At 60.2% G+C, this 19,940-nt stretch overlaps 1 protein-coding gene across 2 annotated transcripts in view; it reads right to left on the reverse strand.

Moving 5' to 3' along the window:
* Nucleotides 1-19,940, reverse strand: part of LDLRAD2 (low density lipoprotein receptor class A domain containing 2) — a 171,601-nt gene that overhangs the window by 97,212 nt on the left and 54,449 nt on the right. The window contains exon 1 of one of the 2 annotated variants that reach the window (XM_069741879.1): nucleotides 11,817-11,981. The exons of the other annotated variant lie outside the window; for it this stretch is intronic. Within the exon in view, the coding sequence (XP_069597980.1) occupies nucleotides 11,817-11,892 (76 nt within the window). The 5' untranslated portion in view covers nucleotides 11,893-11,981. Of the gene's footprint in view, nucleotides 1-11,816; nucleotides 11,982-19,940 lie in introns of those variants that run through there. 2 annotated transcript variants of the gene reach the window in all.

Here is a 19,940-nt window from a genome sequence, read left to right on the forward strand (position 1 = left end):
ACACAGGAGAGAATTAGATACACGGCTCAGCTGTCAGTATCACACAGGAGAGGATTAGATACACGGCTCAGCAGACAGTATCACACAGGAGAGGATTAGATACATGGCTCAGCAGTCAGTATCACACAGGGGAGGATTAGATACATGGCTCAGCAGTCAGTATCACACAGGGGACGATTAGATACATGGCTCAGCAGTCAGTATCACACGGGAGGATTAGATACACGGCTCAGCAGTCAGTATCACACAGGAGAGGATTAGATACACGGCTCAGCAGTCAGTATCACACAGGAGAGGATTAGATACACGGCTCAGCAGACAGTATCACACAGGAGAGGATTAGATACATGGCTCAGCAGACAGTATCACACAGGAGAGGATTAGATACACGGCTCAGCAGACAGTATCACACAGGAGAGGATTAGATACACGGCTCAGCAGTCAGTATCACACAGGGGAGGATTAGATACGTGGCTCAGCAGACAGTATCACACAGGAGAGGATTAGATACACGGCTCAGCAGTCAGTATCACACAGGAGAGGATTAGATACACGGCTCAGCAGACAGTATCACACAGGGGAGGATTAGATACGTGGCTCAGCAGACAGTATCACACAGGGGAGGATTAGATACACGGCTCAGCAGTCAGTATCACACAGGATAGGATTAGATACATGGCTCAGCAGACAGTATCACACAGGAGAGGATTAGATACGTGGCTCAGCAGACAGTATCACACAGGGGAGGATTAGATACACGGCTCAGCAGACAGTATCACACAGGAGAGGATTAGATACACGGCTCAGCAGTCAGTATCACACAGGAGAGGATTAGATACATGGCTCAGCAGTCAGTATCACACAGGGGAGGATTAGATACACAGCTCAGCAGTCAGTATCACACAGGAGAGGATTAGATACACGGCTCAGCAGACAGTATCACACAGGAGAGGATTAGATACACAGCTCAGCAGTCAGTATCACACAGGAGAGGATTAGATACACGGCTCAGCAGACAGTATCACACAGGAGAGGATTAGATACACGGCTCAGCAGACAGTATCACATAGGAGAGGATTAGATACATGGCTCAGCAGACAGTATCACACAGGAGAGGATTAGATACACGGCTCAGCAGACAGTATCACACAGGAGAGGATTAGATACACGGCTCAGCAGACAGTATCACACAGTAGAGGATTAGATACATGGCTCAGCAGACAGTATCACACAGGGGAGGATTAGATACGTGGCTCAGCAGACAGTATCACACAGGGGAGGATTAGATACACAGCTCAGCAGTCAGTATCACACAGGAGAGGATTAGATACACGGCTCAGCAGTCAGTATCACACAGGAGAGGATTAGATACACGGCTCAGCAGTCAGTATCACACAGGGGAGGATTAGATACACGGCTCAGCAGTCAGTATCACACAGGGGAGGATTAGATACACAGCTCAGCAGTCAGTATCACACAGGAGAGGATTAGATACACGGCTCAGCAGTCAGTATCACTCAGGAGAGGATTAGATACACGGCTCAGCAGTCAGTATCACACAGGGGAGGATTAGATACACGGCTCAGCAGTCAGTATCACACAGGAGAGGATTAGATACACGGCTCAGCAGTCAGTATCACACAGGAGAGGATTAGATACATGGCTCAGCAGACAGTATCACACAGGGGAGGATTAGATACACGGCTCAGCAGTCAGTATCACACAGGAGAGGATTAGATACACGGCTCAGCAGTCAGTATCACACAGGGGAGGATTAGATACACGGCTCAGCAGTCAGTATCACTCAGGAGAGGATTAGATACACGGCTCAGCAGTCAGTATCACACAGGAGAGGATTAGATACACGGCTCAGCAGTCAGTATCACACAGGAGAGGATTAGATACACGGCTCAGCAGTCAGTATCACACAGGAGAGGATTAGATACACGGCTCAGCAGTCAGTATCACACAGGAGAGGATTAGATACACGGCTCAGCAGTCAGTATCACACAGGAGAGGATTAGATACACGGCTCAGCAGTCAGTATCACACAGGAGAGGATTAGATACACGGCTCAGCAGTCAGTATCACACAGGAGAGGATTAGATACACGGCTCAGCAGACAGTATCACACAGGATAGGATTAGATACACGGCTCAGCAGTCAGTATCACACAGGAGAGGATTAGATACACGGCTCAGCAGTCAGTATCACACAGGAGAGGATTAGATACACGGCTCAGCAGACAGTATCACACAGGAGAGGATTAGATACACGGCTCAGCAGTCAGTATCACACAGGAGAGGATTAGATACACGGCTCAGCAGTCAGTATCACACAGGAGAGGATTAGATACACGGCTCAGCAGTCAGTATCACACAGGAGAGGATTAGATACACGGCTCAGCAGTCAGTATCACACAGGAGAGGATTAGATACACAGCTCAGCAGTCAGTATCACACAGGAGAGGATTAGATACACAGCTCAGCAGTCAGTATCACACAGGAGAGGATTAGATACACGGCTCAGCAGTCAGTATCACACAGGAGAGGATTAGATACACGGCTCAGCAGTCAGTATCACACAGGAGAGGATTAGATACACGGCTCAGCAGTCAGTATCACACAGGAGAGGATTAGATACACGGCTCAGCAGTCAGTATCACACAGGATAGGATTAGATACAGGGCTCAGCAGTCAGTATCACACAGGAGAGGATTAGATACACGGCTCAGCAGTCAGTATCACACAGGAGAGGATTAGATACACAGCTCAGCAGACAGTATCACACAGGAGAGGATTAGATACACGGCTCAGCAGTCAGTATCACACAGGATAGGATTAGATACACGGCTCAGCAGACAGTATCACACAGGAGATGATTAGATACAGCTCAGCAGTCAGTATCACACAGGATAGGATTAGATACGTGGCTGTGCTTGGTGGGGGTGATAACGTGTAGTTTTGCCTGGTTCCGCCGCGGCTCAGTAATATCGGATGTATAGAGAGTCCGATACTCCACACTTTCCTCCGTACTGTCCGCTCTCTCGTTGTACGGTCACCGTGGCTTTATCCGGCGTCATTTCTTCTTTCATCCTCTTCAGAGCCTAATAAGCCATGTCCTGTCTCTCTGCGGCGCCGTCCACCTCGTCCTCCTCAGTCACCTGGACACAATTCCTCGGCTTCAGATCTGTGTTGCGGCCATGTTTCCACCATCGTCTCCTCCAGACACCGGACAGAAGAAATAAGGGGTCGGAGACTCGAGGGGCCCGGGGGGTTTCTAATGTTTTCTGTCACAGCGTCTGTGAATTTATAAAGCTTTGAAGATTTGATTCAGCTGCCGACACTTGGATTTTCCTTCATATTTTCTCCCGGGTCAGTGATACTGAAAACACCGCACATATCGGACCAGTGGTTATAACACTGCAACGCCGGGGTCCTGGGGTCAAATCCCACCAACAACGACATCTGCGGGGGTCTGCGTGATTCCCCCCATGCTGAGGACGGAAGACAGAGACATCTGTACAGCACTGCGCTATGCGAGGGCGACATACATAAATCTACAGGTTTCTAAGTCACCGACAGAATCACAAAAATAAAGAAAAATCCCAAAAAGATGAGGAAAAGCCCCGACATATGCAGGGGAACCCCCATCAGACGGAGTACAACCCCCAACAAACTGCCCCCTCAGAGACACATACTCTACAGAGACCCCCGTCACCCCTCTGTAGGGAGCAGAGACCCCGTCACCCCTCTGTAGGGAGCAGAGACCCCCGTCACCCCTCTGTAGGGAGCAGAGACCCCCGTCACCCCTCTGTAGGGAGCAGAGACCCCCGTCACCCCTGTGTAGGGAGCAGACACCCCCGTCACCCCTCTGTAGGGAGCAGAGACCCCATCACCCCTCTGTAGGGAGCAGAGACCCCCGTCACCCCTCTGTACGGAGCAGAGACCCCGTCACCCCTCTGTAGGGAGCAGAGACCCCATCACCCCTCTGTAGGGAGCAGAGACCCCCGTCACCCCTCTGTAGGGAGCAGAGACCCCCGTCACCCCTCTGTAGGGAGCAGAGACCCCCGTCACCCCTCTGTAGGGAGCAGAGACCCCCGTCACCCCTCTGTAGGGAGCAGAGACCCCCGTCACCCCTCTGTAGGGAGCAGAGACCCCATCACCCCTCTGTAGGGAGCAGAGACCCCATCACCCCTCTGTAGGGAGCAGACACCCCCGTCACCCCTCTGTAGGGAGCAGAGACCCCATCACCCCTCTGTAGGGAGCAGAGACCCCCGTCACCCCTCTGTAGGGAGCAGAGACCCCATCACCCCTCTGTAGGGAGCAGAGACCCCCGTCACCCCTCTGTAGGGAGCAGAGACCCCATCACCCCTCTGTAGGGAGCAGAGACCCCCGTCACCCCTCTGTAGGGAGCAGAGACCCCATCACCCCTCTGTAGGGAGCAGAGACCCCCGTCACCCCTCTGTAGGGAGCAGAGACCCCCGTCACCCCTCTGTAGGGAGCAGACACCCCCGTCACCCCTCTGTACGGAGCAGAGACCCCCGTCACCCCTCTGTAGGAAGCAGAGACCCCATCACCCCTCTGTAGGGAGCAGAGACCCCATCACCCCTCTGTAGGGAGCAGAGACCCCCGTCACCCCTCTGTAGGGAGCAGAGACCCCCATCACCCCTCTGTAGAGAGCAGAGACCCCCGTCACCCCTCTGTAGGGAGCAGAGACCCCATCACCCCTCTGTAGGGAGCAGAGACCCCATCACCCCTCTGTAGGGAGCAGAGACCCCATCACCCCTCTATAGGGAGCAGAGACCCCCGTCACCCCTCTGTAGGGAGCAGAGACCCCATCACCCCTCTGTAGGGAGCAGACACCCCATCACCCCTCTGTAGGGAGCAGAGACCCCCGTCACCCCTCTGTAGGGAGCAGAGACCCCATCACCCCTCTGTAGGGAGCAGAGACCCCATCACCCCTCTGTAGGGAGCAGAGACCCCATCACCCCTCTGTAGGGAGCAGAGACCCCCGTCACCCCTCTGTAGGGAGCAGAGACCCCCGTCACCCCTCTGTAGGGAGCAGAGACCCCCGTCACCCCTCTGTAGGGAGCAGAGACCCCCGTCACCCCTCTGTAGGGAGCAGAGACCCCATCACCCCTCTGTAGGGAGCAGAGACCCCATCACCCCTCTGTAGGGAGCAGAGACCCCGTCACCCCTCTGTAGGGAGCAGAGACCCCCGTCACCCCTCTGTAGGGAGCAGAGACCCCCGTCACCCCTCTGTACGGAGCAGAGACCCCCGTCACCCCTCTGTAGGGAGCAGAGACCCCCGTCACCCCTCTGTAGGGAGCAGAGACCCCCGTCACCCCTCTGTAGGGAGCAGAGACCCCCGTCACCCCTCTGTACGGAGCAGAGACCCCATCACCCCTCTGTAGGGAGCAGAGACCCCCGTCACCCCTCTATAGGGAGCAGAGACCCCCGTCACCCCTCTGTAGGGAGCAGACACCCCCGTCACCCCTCTGTAGGGAGCAGAGACCCACGTCACCCCTCTGTAGGGAGCAGACACCCCCGTCACCCCTCTGTACGGAGCAGAGACCCCCGTCACCCCTCTGTAGGGAGCAGAGACCCCCGTCACCCCTCTGTAGGGAGCAGACACCCCCGTCACCCCTCTGTAGGGAGCAGAGACCCCCGTCACCCCTCTGTAGGGAGCAGAGACCCCCGTCACCCCTCTGTAGGGAGCAGACACCCCCGTCACCCCTCTGTATGGAGCAGAGACCCCCATCACCCCTCTGTAGGGAGCAGAGACCCCCGTCACCCCTCTGTAGGGAGCAGAGACCCCCGTCACCCCTCTGTTGGGAGCAGAGACCCCGTCACCCCTCTGTAGGGAGCAGAGACCCCGTCACCCCTCTGTATGGAGCAGAGACCCCCGTCACCCCTCTGTAGGGAGCAGACACCCCCGTCACCCCTCTGTAGGGAGCAGAGACCCCGTCACCCCTCTGTAGGGAGCAGAGACCCCCGTCACCCCTCTGTAGGGAGCAGACACCCCCGTCACCCCTCTGTATGGAGCAGAGACCCCCGTCACCCCTCTGTAGGGAGCAGAGACCCCATCACCCCTCTGTAGGGAGCAGAGACCCCGTCACCCCTCTGTAGGGAGCAGAGACCCCCGTCACCCCTCTGTAGGGAGAAGACACCCCCGTCACCCCTCCGTATGGAGCAGAGACCCCCGTCACCCCTCCGTAGGGAGCAGAGACCCCATCACCTGTCTGTAGGGAGCAGAGACCCCCGTCACCCCTCTGTAGGGAGCAGAGACCCCCGTCACCCCTCTGTAGGGAGCAGAGACCCCCGTCACCCCTCTGTAGGGAGCAGAGACCCCCGTCACCCCTCTGTAGGGAGCAGAGACCCCCGTCACCCCTCTGTAGGGAGCAGAGACGCCGTCACCCCTCTGTAGGGAGCAGAGACCCCCGTCACCCCTCTGTAGGGAGCAGAGACCCCCGTCACCCCTCTGTAGGGAGCAGAGACCCCCATCACCCCTCTGTAGGGAGCAGAGACCCCATCACCCCTCTGTTGGAGAGCAGAGACCCCGTCACCCCTCTGTAGGGAGCAGAGACCCCCGTCACCCCTCTGTAGGGAGCAGAGACCCCCGTCACCCCTCAGTAGGGAGCAGAGACCCCGTCACCCCTCTGTAGGGAGCAGAGACCCCCGTCACCCCTCTGTAGGGAGCAGAGACCCCCGTCACCCCTCTGTAGGGAGCAGAGACCCCGTCACCCCTCTGTAGGGAGCAGAGACCCCCGTCACCCCTCTGTAGGGAGCAGAGACCCCATCACCCCTCTGTAGGGAGCAGACACCCCCGTCACCCCTCTGTATGGAGCAGAGACCCCCGTCACCCCTCTGTAGGGAGCAGAGACCCCCGTCACCCCTCTGTAGGGAGCAGAGACCCCCGTCACCCCTCAGTAGGGAGCAGAGACCCCGTCACCCCTCTGTAGGGAGCAGAGACCCCCGTCACCCCTCTGTAGGGAGCAGAGACCCCATCACCCCTCTGTAGGGAGCAGAGACCCCGTCACCCCTCTGTAGGGAGCAGAGACCCCCGTCACCCCTCTGTAGGGAGCAGACACCCCATCACCCCTCTGTAGGGAGCAGAGACCCCCGTCACCCCTCTGTAGGGAGCAGAGACCCCATCACCCCTCTGTAGGGAGCAGAGACCCCATCACCCCTCTGTAGGGAGCAGAGACCCCATCACCCCTCTGTAGGGAGCAGAGACCCCCGTCACCCCTCTGTAGGGAGCAGAGACCCCCGTCACCCCTCTGTAGGGAGCAGAGACCCCCGTCACCCCTCTGTAGGGAGCAGAGACCCCATCACCCCTCTGTAGGGAGCAGAGACCCCCGTCACCCCTCTGTAGGGAGCAGAGACCCCCGTCACCCCTCTGTAGGGAGCAGACACCCCCGTCACCCCTCTGTAGGGAGCAGAGACCCCCGTCACCCCTCTGTAGGGAGCAGAGACCCCCGTCACCCCTCTGTAGGGAGCAGAGACCCCCGTCACCCCTCTGTAGGGAGCAGAGACGCCGTCACCCCTCTGTAGGGAGCAGAGACCCCCGTCACCCCTCTGTAGGGAGCAGAGACCCCCGTCACCCCTCTGTAGGGAGCAGAGACCCCCGTCACCCCTCTGTAGGGAGCAGAGACCCCATCACCCCTCTGTTGGAGAGCAGAGACCCCGTCACCCCTCTGTAGGGAGCAGAGACCCCCGTCACCCCTCTGTAGGGAGCAGAGACCCCCGTCACCCCTCAGTAGGGAGCAGAGACCCCGTCACCCCTCTGTAGGGAGCAGAGACCCCCGTCACCCCTCTGTAGGGAGCAGAGACCCCCGTCACCCCTCTGTAGGGAGCAGAGACCCCGTCACCCCTCTGTAGGGAGCAGAGACCCCCGTCACCCCTCTGTAGGGAGCAGAGACCCCATCACCCCTCTGTAGGGAGCAGACACCCCCGTCACCCCTCTGTATGGAGCAGAGACCCCCGTCACCCCTCTGTAGGGAGCAGAGACCCCCGTCACCCCTCTGTAGGGAGCAGAGACCCCCGTCACCCCTCAGTAGGGAGCAGAGACCCCGTCACCCCTCTGTAGGGAGCAGAGACCCCCGTCACCCCTCTGTAGGGAGCAGAGACCCCATCACCCCTCTGTAGGGAGCAGAGACCCCGTCACCCCTCTGTAGGGAGCAGAGACCCCCGTCACCCCTCTGTAGGGAGCAGACACCCCATCACCCCTCTGTAGGGAGCAGAGACCCCCGTCACCCCTCTGTAGGGAGCAGAGACCCCATCACCCCTCTGTAGGGAGCAGAGACCCCATCACCCCTCTGTAGGGAGCAGAGACCCCATCACCCCTCTGTAGGGAGCAGAGACCCCCGTCACCCCTCTGTAGGGAGCAGAGACCCCCGTCACCCCTCTGTAGGGAGCAGAGACCCCCGTCACCCCTCTGTAGGGAGCAGAGACCCCATCACCCCTCTGTAGGGAGCAGAGACCCCCGTCACCCCTCTGTAGGGAGCAGAGACCCCCGTCACCCCTCTGTAGGGAGCAGACACCCCCGTCACCCCTCTGTAGGGAGCAGAGACCCCCGTCACCCCTCTGTAGGGAGCAGAGACCCCATCACCCCTCTGTAGGGAGCAGAGACCCCATCACCCCTCTGTAGGGAGCAGACACCCCCGTCACCCCTCTGTAGGGAACAGAGACCCCCGTCACCCCTCTGTAGGGAGCAGAGACCCCCGTCACCCCTCAGTAGGGAGCAGAGACCCCATCACCCCTTTGTAGGGAGCAGAGACCCCCGTCACCCCTCTGTAGGGAGCAGAGACCCCCGTCACCCCTCTGTAGGGAGCAGAGACCCCATCACCCCTCTGTAGGGAGCAGAGACCCCCGTCACCCCTCTGTAGGGAGCAGACACCCCCGTCACCCCTCTGTAGGGAGCAGAGACCCCGTCACCCCTCTGTAGGGAGCAGAGACCCCCGTCACCCCTCTGTAGGGAGCAGAGACCCCATCACCCCTCTGTAGGGAGCAGAGACCCCATCACCCCTCTGTAGGGAGCAGAGACCCCGTCACCCCTCTGTAGGGAGCAGAGACCCCCGTCACCCCTCTGTAGGGAGCAGAGACCCCCGTCACCCCTCTGTAGGGAGCAGAGACCCCCGTCACCCCTCTGTAGGGAGCAGAGACCCCCGTCACCCCTCTGTAGGGAGCAGACACCCCCGTCACCCCTCTGTAGGGAGCAGAGACCCCCGTCACCCCTCTGTAGGGAGCAGAGACCCCCGTCACCCCTCTGTAGGGAGCAGAGACCCCCGTCACCCCTCTGTAGGGAGCAGAGACCCCCGTCACCCCTCAGTAGGGAGCAGAGACCCCATCACCCCTCTGTAGGGAGCAGAGACCCCCGTCACCCCTCTGTAGGGAGCAGAGACCCCCGTCACCCCTCTGTAGGGAGCAGAGACCCCATCACCCCTCTGTAGGGAGCAGAGACCCCCGTCACCCCTCTGTAGGGAGCAGACACCCCCGTCACCCCTCTGTACGGAGCAGAGACCCCGTCACCCCTCTGTAGGGAGCAGAGACCCCCGTCACCCCTCTGTAGGGAGCAGAGACCCCCGTCACCCCTCTGTAGGGAGCAGAGACCCCATCACCCCTCTGTAGGGAGCAGAAACCCCATCACCCCTCTGTAGGGAGCAGAGACCCCGTCACCCCTCTGTAGGGAGCAGAGACCCCCGTCACCCCTCTGTAGGGAGCAGAGACCCCCGTCACCCCTCTGTACGGAGCAGAGACCCCATCACCCCTCTGTAGGGAGCAGAGACCCCCGTCACCCCTCTGTAGGGAGCAGAGACCCCCGTCACCCCTCTGTAGGGAGCAGAGACCCCCGTCACCCCTCTGTACGGAGCAGAGACCCCATCACCCCTCTGTAGGGAGCAGAGACCCCCGTCACCCCTCTGTAGGGAACAGAGACCCCCGTCACCCCTCTGTAGGGAGCAGAGACCCCCGTCACCCCTCAGTAGGGAGCAGAGACCCCCGTCACCCCTCTGTAGGGAGCAGAGACCCCCGTCACCCCTCAGTAGGGAGCAGAGACCCCATCACCCCTTTGTAGGGAGCAGAGACCCCCGTCAACCCCTCTGTAGGGAGCAGAGACCCCCGTCACCCCTCTGTAGGGAGCAGAGACCCCATCACCCCTCTGTAGGGAGCAGAGACCCCCGTCACCCCTCTGTAGGGAGCAGACACCCCCGTCACCCCTCTGTAGGGAGCAGAGACCCCGTCACCCCTCTGTAGGGAGCAGAGACCCCCGTCACCCCTCTGTAGGGAGCAGAGACCCCATCACCCCTCTGTAGGGAGCAGAGACCCCATCACCCCTCTGTAGGGAGCAGAGACCCCGTCACCCCTCTGTAGGGAGCAGAGACCCCCGTCACCCCTCTGTAGGGAGCAGAGACCCCCGTCACCCCTCTGTAGGGAGCAGAGACCCCCGTCACCCCTCTGTAGGGAGCAGACACCCCCGTCACCCCTCTGTAGGGAGCAGAGACCCCCGTCACCCCTCTGTAGGGAGCAGAGACCCCATCACCCCTCTGTAGGGAGCAGACACCCCCGTCACCCCTCTGTAGGGAGCAGAGACCCCCGTCACCCCTCAGTAGGGAGCAGAGACCCCATCACCCCTCTGTAGGGAGCAGAGACCCCGTCACCCCTCTGTAGGGAGCAGAGACCCCCGTCACCCCTCTGTAAGGAGCAGAGACCCCCGTCACCCCTCTGTAGGGAGCAGAGACCCCCGTCACCCCTCTGTAGGGAGCAGAGACCCCCGTCACCCCTCTGTAGGGAGCAGAGACCCCGTCACCCCTCTGTAGGGAGCAGAGACCCCCGTCACCCCTCTGTAGGGAGCAGAGACCCCATCACCCCTCTGTAGGGAGCAGAGACCCCGTCACCCCTCTGTATGGAGCAGAGACCCCCATCACCCCTCTGTAGGGAGCAGAGACCCCGTCACCCCTCTGTACGGAGCAGAGACCCCCGTCACCCCTCTGTAGGGAGCAGAGACCCCATCACCCCTCTGTAGGGAGCAGAGACCCCGTCACCCCTCTGTAGGGAGCAGAGACCCCGTCACCCCTCTGTAGGGAGCAGAGACCCCATCACCCCTCTGTAGGGAGCAGAGACCCCGTCACCCCTCTGTAGGGAGCAGAGACCCCCGTCACCCCTCCGTAGGGAGCAGAGACCCCCGTCACCCCTCTGTAGGGAGCAGAGACCCCCGTCACCCCTCCGTAGGGAGCAGAGACCCCCGTCACCCCTCTGTAGGGAGCAGAGACCCCCGTCACCCCTCTGTAGGGAGCAGAGACCCCCGTCACCCCTCTGTAGGGAGCAGAGACCCCCGTCACCCCTCTGTAGGGAGCAGAGACCCCCGTCACCCCTCTGTAGGGAGCAGAGACCCCCGTCACCCCTCTTTAGGGAGCAGAGACCCCCGTCACCCCTCCGTAGGGAGCAGAGACCCCCGTCACCCCTCCGTAGGGAGCAGAGACCCCATCACCCCTCTGTAGGGAGCAGAGACCCCCGTCACCCCTCTGTAGGGAGCAGAGACCCCCGTCACCCCTCTGTAGGGAGCAGAGACCCCATCACCCCTCTGTAGGGAGCAGAGACCCCCGTCACCCCTCTGTAGGGAGCAGAGACCCCATCACCCCTCTGTAGGGAGCAGAGACCCCCGTCACCCCTCTGTAGGGAGCAGAGACCCCATCACCCCTCTGTAGGGAGCAGAGACCCCCGTCACCCCTCTGTAGGGAGCAGAGACCCCCGTCACCCCTCTGTAGGGAGCAGAGACCCCCGTCACCCCTCTGTAGGGAGCAGAGAACCCATCACCTGTCTGTAGGCAGTGGCTGGGAGCCATGGTCATCAGCAGCAGGCATAGCGGTGGCAGCGGCCGTGGCGTCCTCATCCTGGCTCCACTGTACAATGGACCCCACAGGTCGCTGCCGTCTGCAGGACGAGACTCTTTGTTCCCTGGTTTTGTGTCTCATCGTATCCACGACAACCACAAGTGTGAGAGGGGTGTGAGGGTAAGCGGCCCACCCAACACAGCCTGTCCGTCACTATTGACACCGTCATCCTACAGCGTGTCACTGCTACCCGGACCCCGAACAAGTTACCGCGCTAAAACCGAACCGCACAGGACGTCACCGCGCCAACACCGAACCGTACAGGGCGTCACCGCACTAACACCGAACCGCACAGGACATCACCGCGCCAACACCGAACCGCACAGGACGTCACCGCGCCAACACCGAACCATACAGGACGTCACCGCGCCAACACCGAACCGCACAGGACGTCACCGCACTAACACCGAACCGCACAGGACGTCACCGCACTAACACCGAACCGCACAGGACGTCACCGCGCTAACACCGAACCGCACAGGACGTCACCACGCTAACACCGAACCGCACAGGACGTCACCGCGCTAACACCGAACCGCACAGGACGTCACCGCGCCAACACCGAACCCTACAGGGCGTCACCGCGCTAACACCGAACCGCACAGGACGTCACCGCGCTAACACCGAACCATACAGGGCGTCACCGCACTAACACCGAACCGCACAGGACGTCACCGCGCTAACACCGAACCGCACAGGACGTCACCGCGCTAACACCGAACCGCACAGGACGTCACCGCGCTAACCCCGAACCGTACAGGACGTCACCGCGCCAACACCGAACCGCACAGGACGTCACCGCGCTAACACCGAACCGCACAGGACGTCACCGCGCTAACACCGAACCGCACAGGACGTCACCGCGCTAACCCCGAACCGTACAGGACGTCACCGCGCCAACACCGAACCATACAGGGCGTCACCGCACTAACACCGAACCGCACAGGACGTCACCGCGCTAACACCGAACCGCACAGGACGTCACCGCACTAACACCGAACCGCACAGGACATCACCGCGCTAACACCGAACCGCGCAGGACGTCACCGCGCTAACACCGAACCGCACAGGACGTCACCGCGCTAACACCGAACCGCACAGGACGTCACCGCGCTAACACCGAACCATACAGGGCGTCACCGCACTAACACCGAACCGCACAGGACGTCACCGCGCTAACACCGAACCGCACAGGACGTCACCGCGCTAACACCGAACCGCACAGGACGTCACCGCGCTAACCCCGAACCGTACAGGACGTCACCGCGCTAACACCGAACCGCACAGGACGTCACCGCGCTAACACCGAACCGCACAGGACGTCACCGCGCTAACACCGAACCGCACAGGACGTCACCGCACTAACACCGAACCATACAGGACGTCACCGCGCTAACACCGAACCGCACAGGACGTCACCGCGCTAACACCGAACCGCACAGGACGTCACCACGCTAACACCGAACCGCACAGGACGTCACCGCGCTAACACCGAACCGCACAGGACGTCACCGCGCCAACACCGAACCCTACAGGGCGTCACCACACTAACACCGAACCGCACAGGACGTCACCGCGCTAACACCGAACCGCGCAGGACGTCACCGCGCTAACACCGAACCGCACAGGACGTCACCGCGCTAACACCGAACCGCACAGGACGTCACCGCGCTAACACCGAACCATACAGGGCGTCACCGCACTAACACCGAACCGCACAGGACGTCACCGCGCTAACACCGAACCGCACAGGACGTCACCGCGCTAACACCGAACCGCACAGGACGTCACCGCGCTAACCCCGAACCGTACAGGACGTCACCGCGCTAACACCGAACCGCACAGGACGTCACCGCGCTAACACCGAACCGCACAGGACGTCACCGCGCTAACACCGAACCGCACAGGACGTCACCGTGCTAACACCGAACCGCACAGGACGTCACCGCGCTAACACCGAACCGCACAGGACGTCACCGCGCTAACACCGAACCGCACAGGACGTCACCGCGCCAACACCGAACAGGACATCACCGCGCTAACACCGAACCGCACAGGACGTCACCGCGCTAACCCCGAACCGCACAGGACGTCACCGCGCCAACACCGAACCGTACAGGACGTCACCGCGCTAACACCGAACCGCACAGGACGTCACCGCGCCAACACCGAACCGTACAGGACGTCACCACGCTAACACCGAACCGAACAGGGCGTCACCGCGCCAACACCGAACCCTACAGGGCGTCACCGCACTAACACCGAACCATACAGGACGTCACCGCACTAACACCGAACCGTACAGGACGTCACCGCACTAACACCGAACCGAACAGGACGTCACCGCGCCAACACCGAACCGTACAGGGCGTCACCGCACTAACACCGAACCATACAGGACGTCACCGCGCCAACACCGAACCGTACAAGACGTCACCGCACTAACACCGAACCGCACAGGACGTCACCGCGCCAACACCGAACCCTACAGGACGTCACCGCGCTAACACCGAACCGCACAGGACGTCACCGCGCCAACACCGAACCGTACAGGACGTCACCGCGCCAACACCGAACCGTACAGGACGTCACCGCGCTAACACCGAACCGTACAGGACGTCACCGCGCTAACACCGAACCGTACAGGACATACACAGGGCACACAGGTTATAGAGGGCACAGACTGCAGCTCCGAGCATCCCGGACACCTACACCGGGCACACAGGTTATAGAGGGCACAGAGTGCAGCCCCGAGCATCCCGGACACATACACCGGGTACACAGGTTATAGAGGGCAGAGTGCAGCTCCGAGCATCCCGGACACATACCGGCCACACAGGTTATAGAGGGCACAGAGTGCAGCTCCGAGCATCCCGGACACATACACCGGGTACACAGGTTATAGAGGGCAGAGTGCAGCTCCGAGCATCCCGGACACATACACCGGGGACACAGATTATAGAGGGCACAGAGTGCAGCTCCGAGCATCCCGGACACATACCGGGCACACAGGTTATAGAGGGCACAGAGTGCAGCCCCGAGCATCCCGGACACATACACCGGGGACACAGGTTATAGAGGGCACAGAGTGCAGCCCCGAGCATCCCGGACACATACCGGGCACACAGGTTATAGAGGGCACAGAGTGCAGCTCCGAGCATCCCGGACACCTACACCGGGGACACAGGTTATAGAGGGCACAGAGTGCAGCTCCGAGCATCCCGGACACATACCGGGCACACAGGTTATAGAGGGCACAGAGTGCAGCTCCGAGCATCCCGGACACCTACACCGGGGACACAGGTTATAGAGGGCAGAGTGCAGCTCCGAGCATCCCGGACACCTACACCGGGGACACAGGTTATAGAGGGCACAGAGTGCAGCCCCGAGCATCCCGGACACCTATACAGGGCACACAGATTATAGAGGGCACAGAGTGCAGCCCCGAGCATCCCGGACACATACCGGGCACACAGGTTATAGAGGGCACAGAGTGCAGCTCCGAGCATCCCGGACACATACACCGGGTACACAGGTTATAGAGGGCACAGAGTGCAGCCCCGAGCATCCCGGACACATACACCGGGCACACAGGTTATAGAGGGCACAGAGTGCAGCTCCGAGCATCCCGGACACATACACCGGGTACACAGGTTATAGAGGGCACAGAGTGCAGCTCTGAGCATCCCGGACACATACACCGGGTACACAGATTATAGAGGGCACAGAGTGCAGCTCCGAGCATCCCGGACACATACACCGGGTACACAGGTTATAGAGGGCACAGAGTGCAGCTCTGAGCATCCCGGACACCTACACCGGGCACACAGGTTATAGAGGGCACAGAGTGCAGCTCCGAGCATCCCGGACACATACACAGGGCACACAGGTTATAGAGGGCACAGAGTGCAGCCCCGAGCATCCCGGACACATACACCGGGTACACAGGTTATAGAGGGCACAGAGTGCAGCCCCGAGCATCCCGGACACATACACCGGGGACACAGGTTATAGAGGGCACAGAGTGCAGCTCCGAGCATCCCGGACACATACCGGGCACACAGGTTATAGAGGGCACAGAGTGCAGCTCCGAGCATCCCGGACACATACACCGGGCACACAGGTTATAGAGGGCACAGAGTGCAGCTCCGAGCATCCCGGACACCTACACCGGGGACACAGGTTATAGAGGGCACAGAGTGCAGCTCCGAGCATCCCGGACACATACCGGGCACACAGGTTATAGAGGGCACAGAGTGCAGCTCCGAGCATCCCGGACACATACACCGGGTACACAGGTTATAGAAGGCAGAGTGCAGCTCCGAGCATCCCGGACACATACACCGGGTACACATGTTATAGAGGGCACACAGTGCAGCCCCGAGCATCCCGGACACATACACCGGGGACACAGATTATAGAGGGCAAAGTGCAGCCCCGAGCATCCCGGACACATACACCGGGTACACAGGTTATAGAGGGCACACAGTGCAGCCCCGAGCATCCCGGACACCTACACCGGGTACACAGATTATAGAGGGCACAGAGTGCAGCTCCGAGCATCCTGGACACATACACCGGGTACACAGGTTATAGAGGGCACAGAGTGCAGCTCCGAGCATCCCGGACACATACACCGGGTACACAGGTTATAGAGGGCACAGAGTGCAGCTCCGAGCATCCCGGACACATACACCGGGTACACAGGTTATAGAGGGCACAGAGTGCAGTTCCGAGCATCCCGGACACATACACCGGGGACACAGGTTATAGAGGGCACACAGTGCAGCCCCGAGCATCCCGGACACATACACCGGGTACACAGGTTATAGAGGGCACAGAGTGCAGCCCCGAGCATCCCGGACACATACACCGGGTACACAGGTTATAGAGGGCACACAGTGCAGCTCCGAGCATCCCGGACACATACACCGGGTACACAGGTTATAGAGGGCACAGAGTGCAGCCCCGAGCATCCCGGACACATACACCGGGTACACAGGTTATAGAGGGCACAGAGTGCAGCTCCGAGCATCCCGGACACATACACCGGGGACACAGGTTATAGAGGGTACACAGTGCAGCCCCGAGCATCCCGGACACATACACCGGGTACACAGGTTATAGAGGGCACAGAGTGCAGCTCCGAGCATCCCGGACACATACACCGGGTACACAGGTTATAGAGGGCACAGAGTGCAGCCCCGAGCATCCCGGACACATACACCGGGTACACAGGTTATAGAGGGCACAGAGTGCAGCTCCGAGCATCCCGGACACATACACCGGGTACACAGGTTATAGAGGGCACAGAGTGCAGCTCCGAGCATCCCGGACACATACACCGGGTACACAGGTTATAGAGGGCACACAGTGCAGCCCCGAGCATCCCGGACACATACACCGGGTACACAGGTTATAGAGGGCACACAGTGCAGCCCCGAGCATCCCGGACACATACACCGGGTACACAGGTTATAGAGGGCAGAGTGCAGCTCCGAGCATCCCGGACACATACACCGGGTACACAGGTTATAGAGGGCACAGAGTGCAGTTCCGAGCATCCCGGACACATACACCGGGTACACAGGTTATAGAGGGCACACAGTGCAGCCCCGAGCATCCCGGACACATACACCGGGTACACAGGTTATAGAGGGCACACAGTGCAGCCCCGAGCATCCCGGACACATACACCGGGTACACAGGTTATAGAGGGCAGAGTGCAGCCCCGAGCATCCCGGACACATACACCGGGGACACAGGTTATAGAGGGCACACAGTGCAGCCCCGAGCATCCCGGACACATACACCGGGGACACAGGTTATAGAGGGCACAGAGTGCAGCTCCGAGTATCCCGGACACATACACTGGGGACACAGGTTATAGAGGGCACAGAGTGCAGCTCCGAGCATCCCGGACACATACACCGGGTACACAGGTTATAGAGGGCACAGAGTGCAGCCCCGAGCATCCCGGACACATACACCGGGGACACAGGTTATAGAGGGCACACAGTGCAGCCCCGAGCATCCCGGACACATACACCGGGGACACAGGTTATAGAGGGCACAGAGTGCAGCTCCGAGTATCCCGGACACATACACCGGGTACACAGGTTATAGAGGGCACAGAGTGCAGCCCCGAGCATCCCGGACACATACCGGGCACACAGGTTATAGAGGGCACAGAGTGCAGCTCCGAGCATCCCGGACACATACACCGGGGACACAGGTTATAGAGGGCACAGAGTGCAGCTCCGAGTATCCCGGACACATACACCGGGGACACAGGTTATAGAGGGCACAGAGTGCAGCCCTGAGCATCCCGGACACATACACCGGGGACACAGGTTATAGAGGGCACACAGTGCAGCTCCGAGCATCCCGGACACATACACCGGGGACACAGGTTATAGAGGGCACACAGTGCAGCCCCGAGCATCCCGGACACATACACCGGGGACACAGGTTATAGAGGGCACAGAGTGCAGCTCCGAGTATCCCGGACACATACACCGGGTACACAGGTTATAGAGGGCACAGAGTGCAGCCCCGAGCATCCCGGACACATACCGGGCACACAGGTTATAGAGGGCACAGAGTGCAGCTCCGAGCATCCCGGACACATACACCGGGGACACAGGTTATAGAGGGCACAGAGTGCAGCCCTGAGAATCCCGGACACATACACCGGGTACACAGGTTATAGAGGGCACAGAGTGCAGCCCCGAGCATCCCGGACACATACCGGGCACACAGGTTATAGAGGGCACAGAGTGCAGCTCCGAGCATCCCGGACACATACACCGGGTACACAGGTTATAGAGGGCAGAGTGCAGCCCCGAGCATCCCGGACACATACACCGGGTACACAGATTATAGAGGGCACAGAGTGCAGCTCCGAGCATCCTGGACACATACACCGGGTACACAGGTTATAGAGGGCACAGAGTGCAGCTCCGAGCATCCCGGACACATACACCGGGTACACAGGTTATAGAGGGCACACAGTGCAGCCCCGAGCATCCCGGACACATACACCGGGTACACAGGTTATAGAGGGCACAGAGTGCAGCTCCGAGCATCCCGGACACATACACCGGGTACACAGGTTATAGAGGGCACACAGTGCAGCCCCGAGCATCCCGGACACATACACCGGGTACACAGGTTATAGAGGGCACACAGTGCAGCCCCGAGCATCCCGGACACATACACCGGGTACACAGGTTATAGAGGGCACAGAGTGCAGCCCCGAGCATCCCGGACACCTACACCGGGTACACAGGTTATAGAGGGCACAGAGTGCAGCCCCGAGCATCCCGGACACATACACCGGGTACACAGGTTATAGAGGGCACAGAGTGCAGCTCCGAGCATCCCGGACACATACACCGGGTACACAGGTTATAGAGGGCACAGAGTGCAGCTCCGAGCATCCCGGACACATACACCGGGTACACAGGTTATAGAGGGCACAGAGTGCAGCCCCGAGCATCCCGGACACATACACCGGGTACACAGGTTATAGAGGGCACAGAGTGCAGCCCCGAGCATCCCGGACACATACACCGGGGACACAGGCTATAGAGGGCACAGAGTGCAGCTCCGAGCATCCCGGACACATACACCGGGGACACAGGTTATAGAGGGCACAGAGTGCAGCCCCGAGCATCCCGGACACATACACCGGGTACACAGGTTATAGAGGGCACACAGTGCAGCCCCGAGCATCCCGGACACATACACCGGGGACACAGGTTATAGAGGGCACAGAGTGCAGCCCCGAGCATCCCGGACACATACACCGGGTACACAGGTTATAGAGGGCACAGAGTGCAGCTCCGAGCATCCCGGACACATACACCGGGGACACAGGTTATAGAGGGCACAGAGTGCAGCCCCAAGCATCCCGGACACATACACCGGGCACACAGGTTATAGAGGGCACAGAGTGCAGCCCCGAGCATCCCGGACACATACACCGGGTACACAGGTTATAGAGGGCACAGAGTGCAGCTCCGAGCATCCCGGACACATACAC

Source organism: Ranitomeya imitator, chromosome 10 (assembly GCF_032444005.1).
Source record: "Ranitomeya imitator isolate aRanImi1 chromosome 10, aRanImi1.pri, whole genome shotgun sequence".
NCBI lineage: Eukaryota > Metazoa > Chordata > Amphibia > Anura > Dendrobatidae > Ranitomeya > Ranitomeya imitator.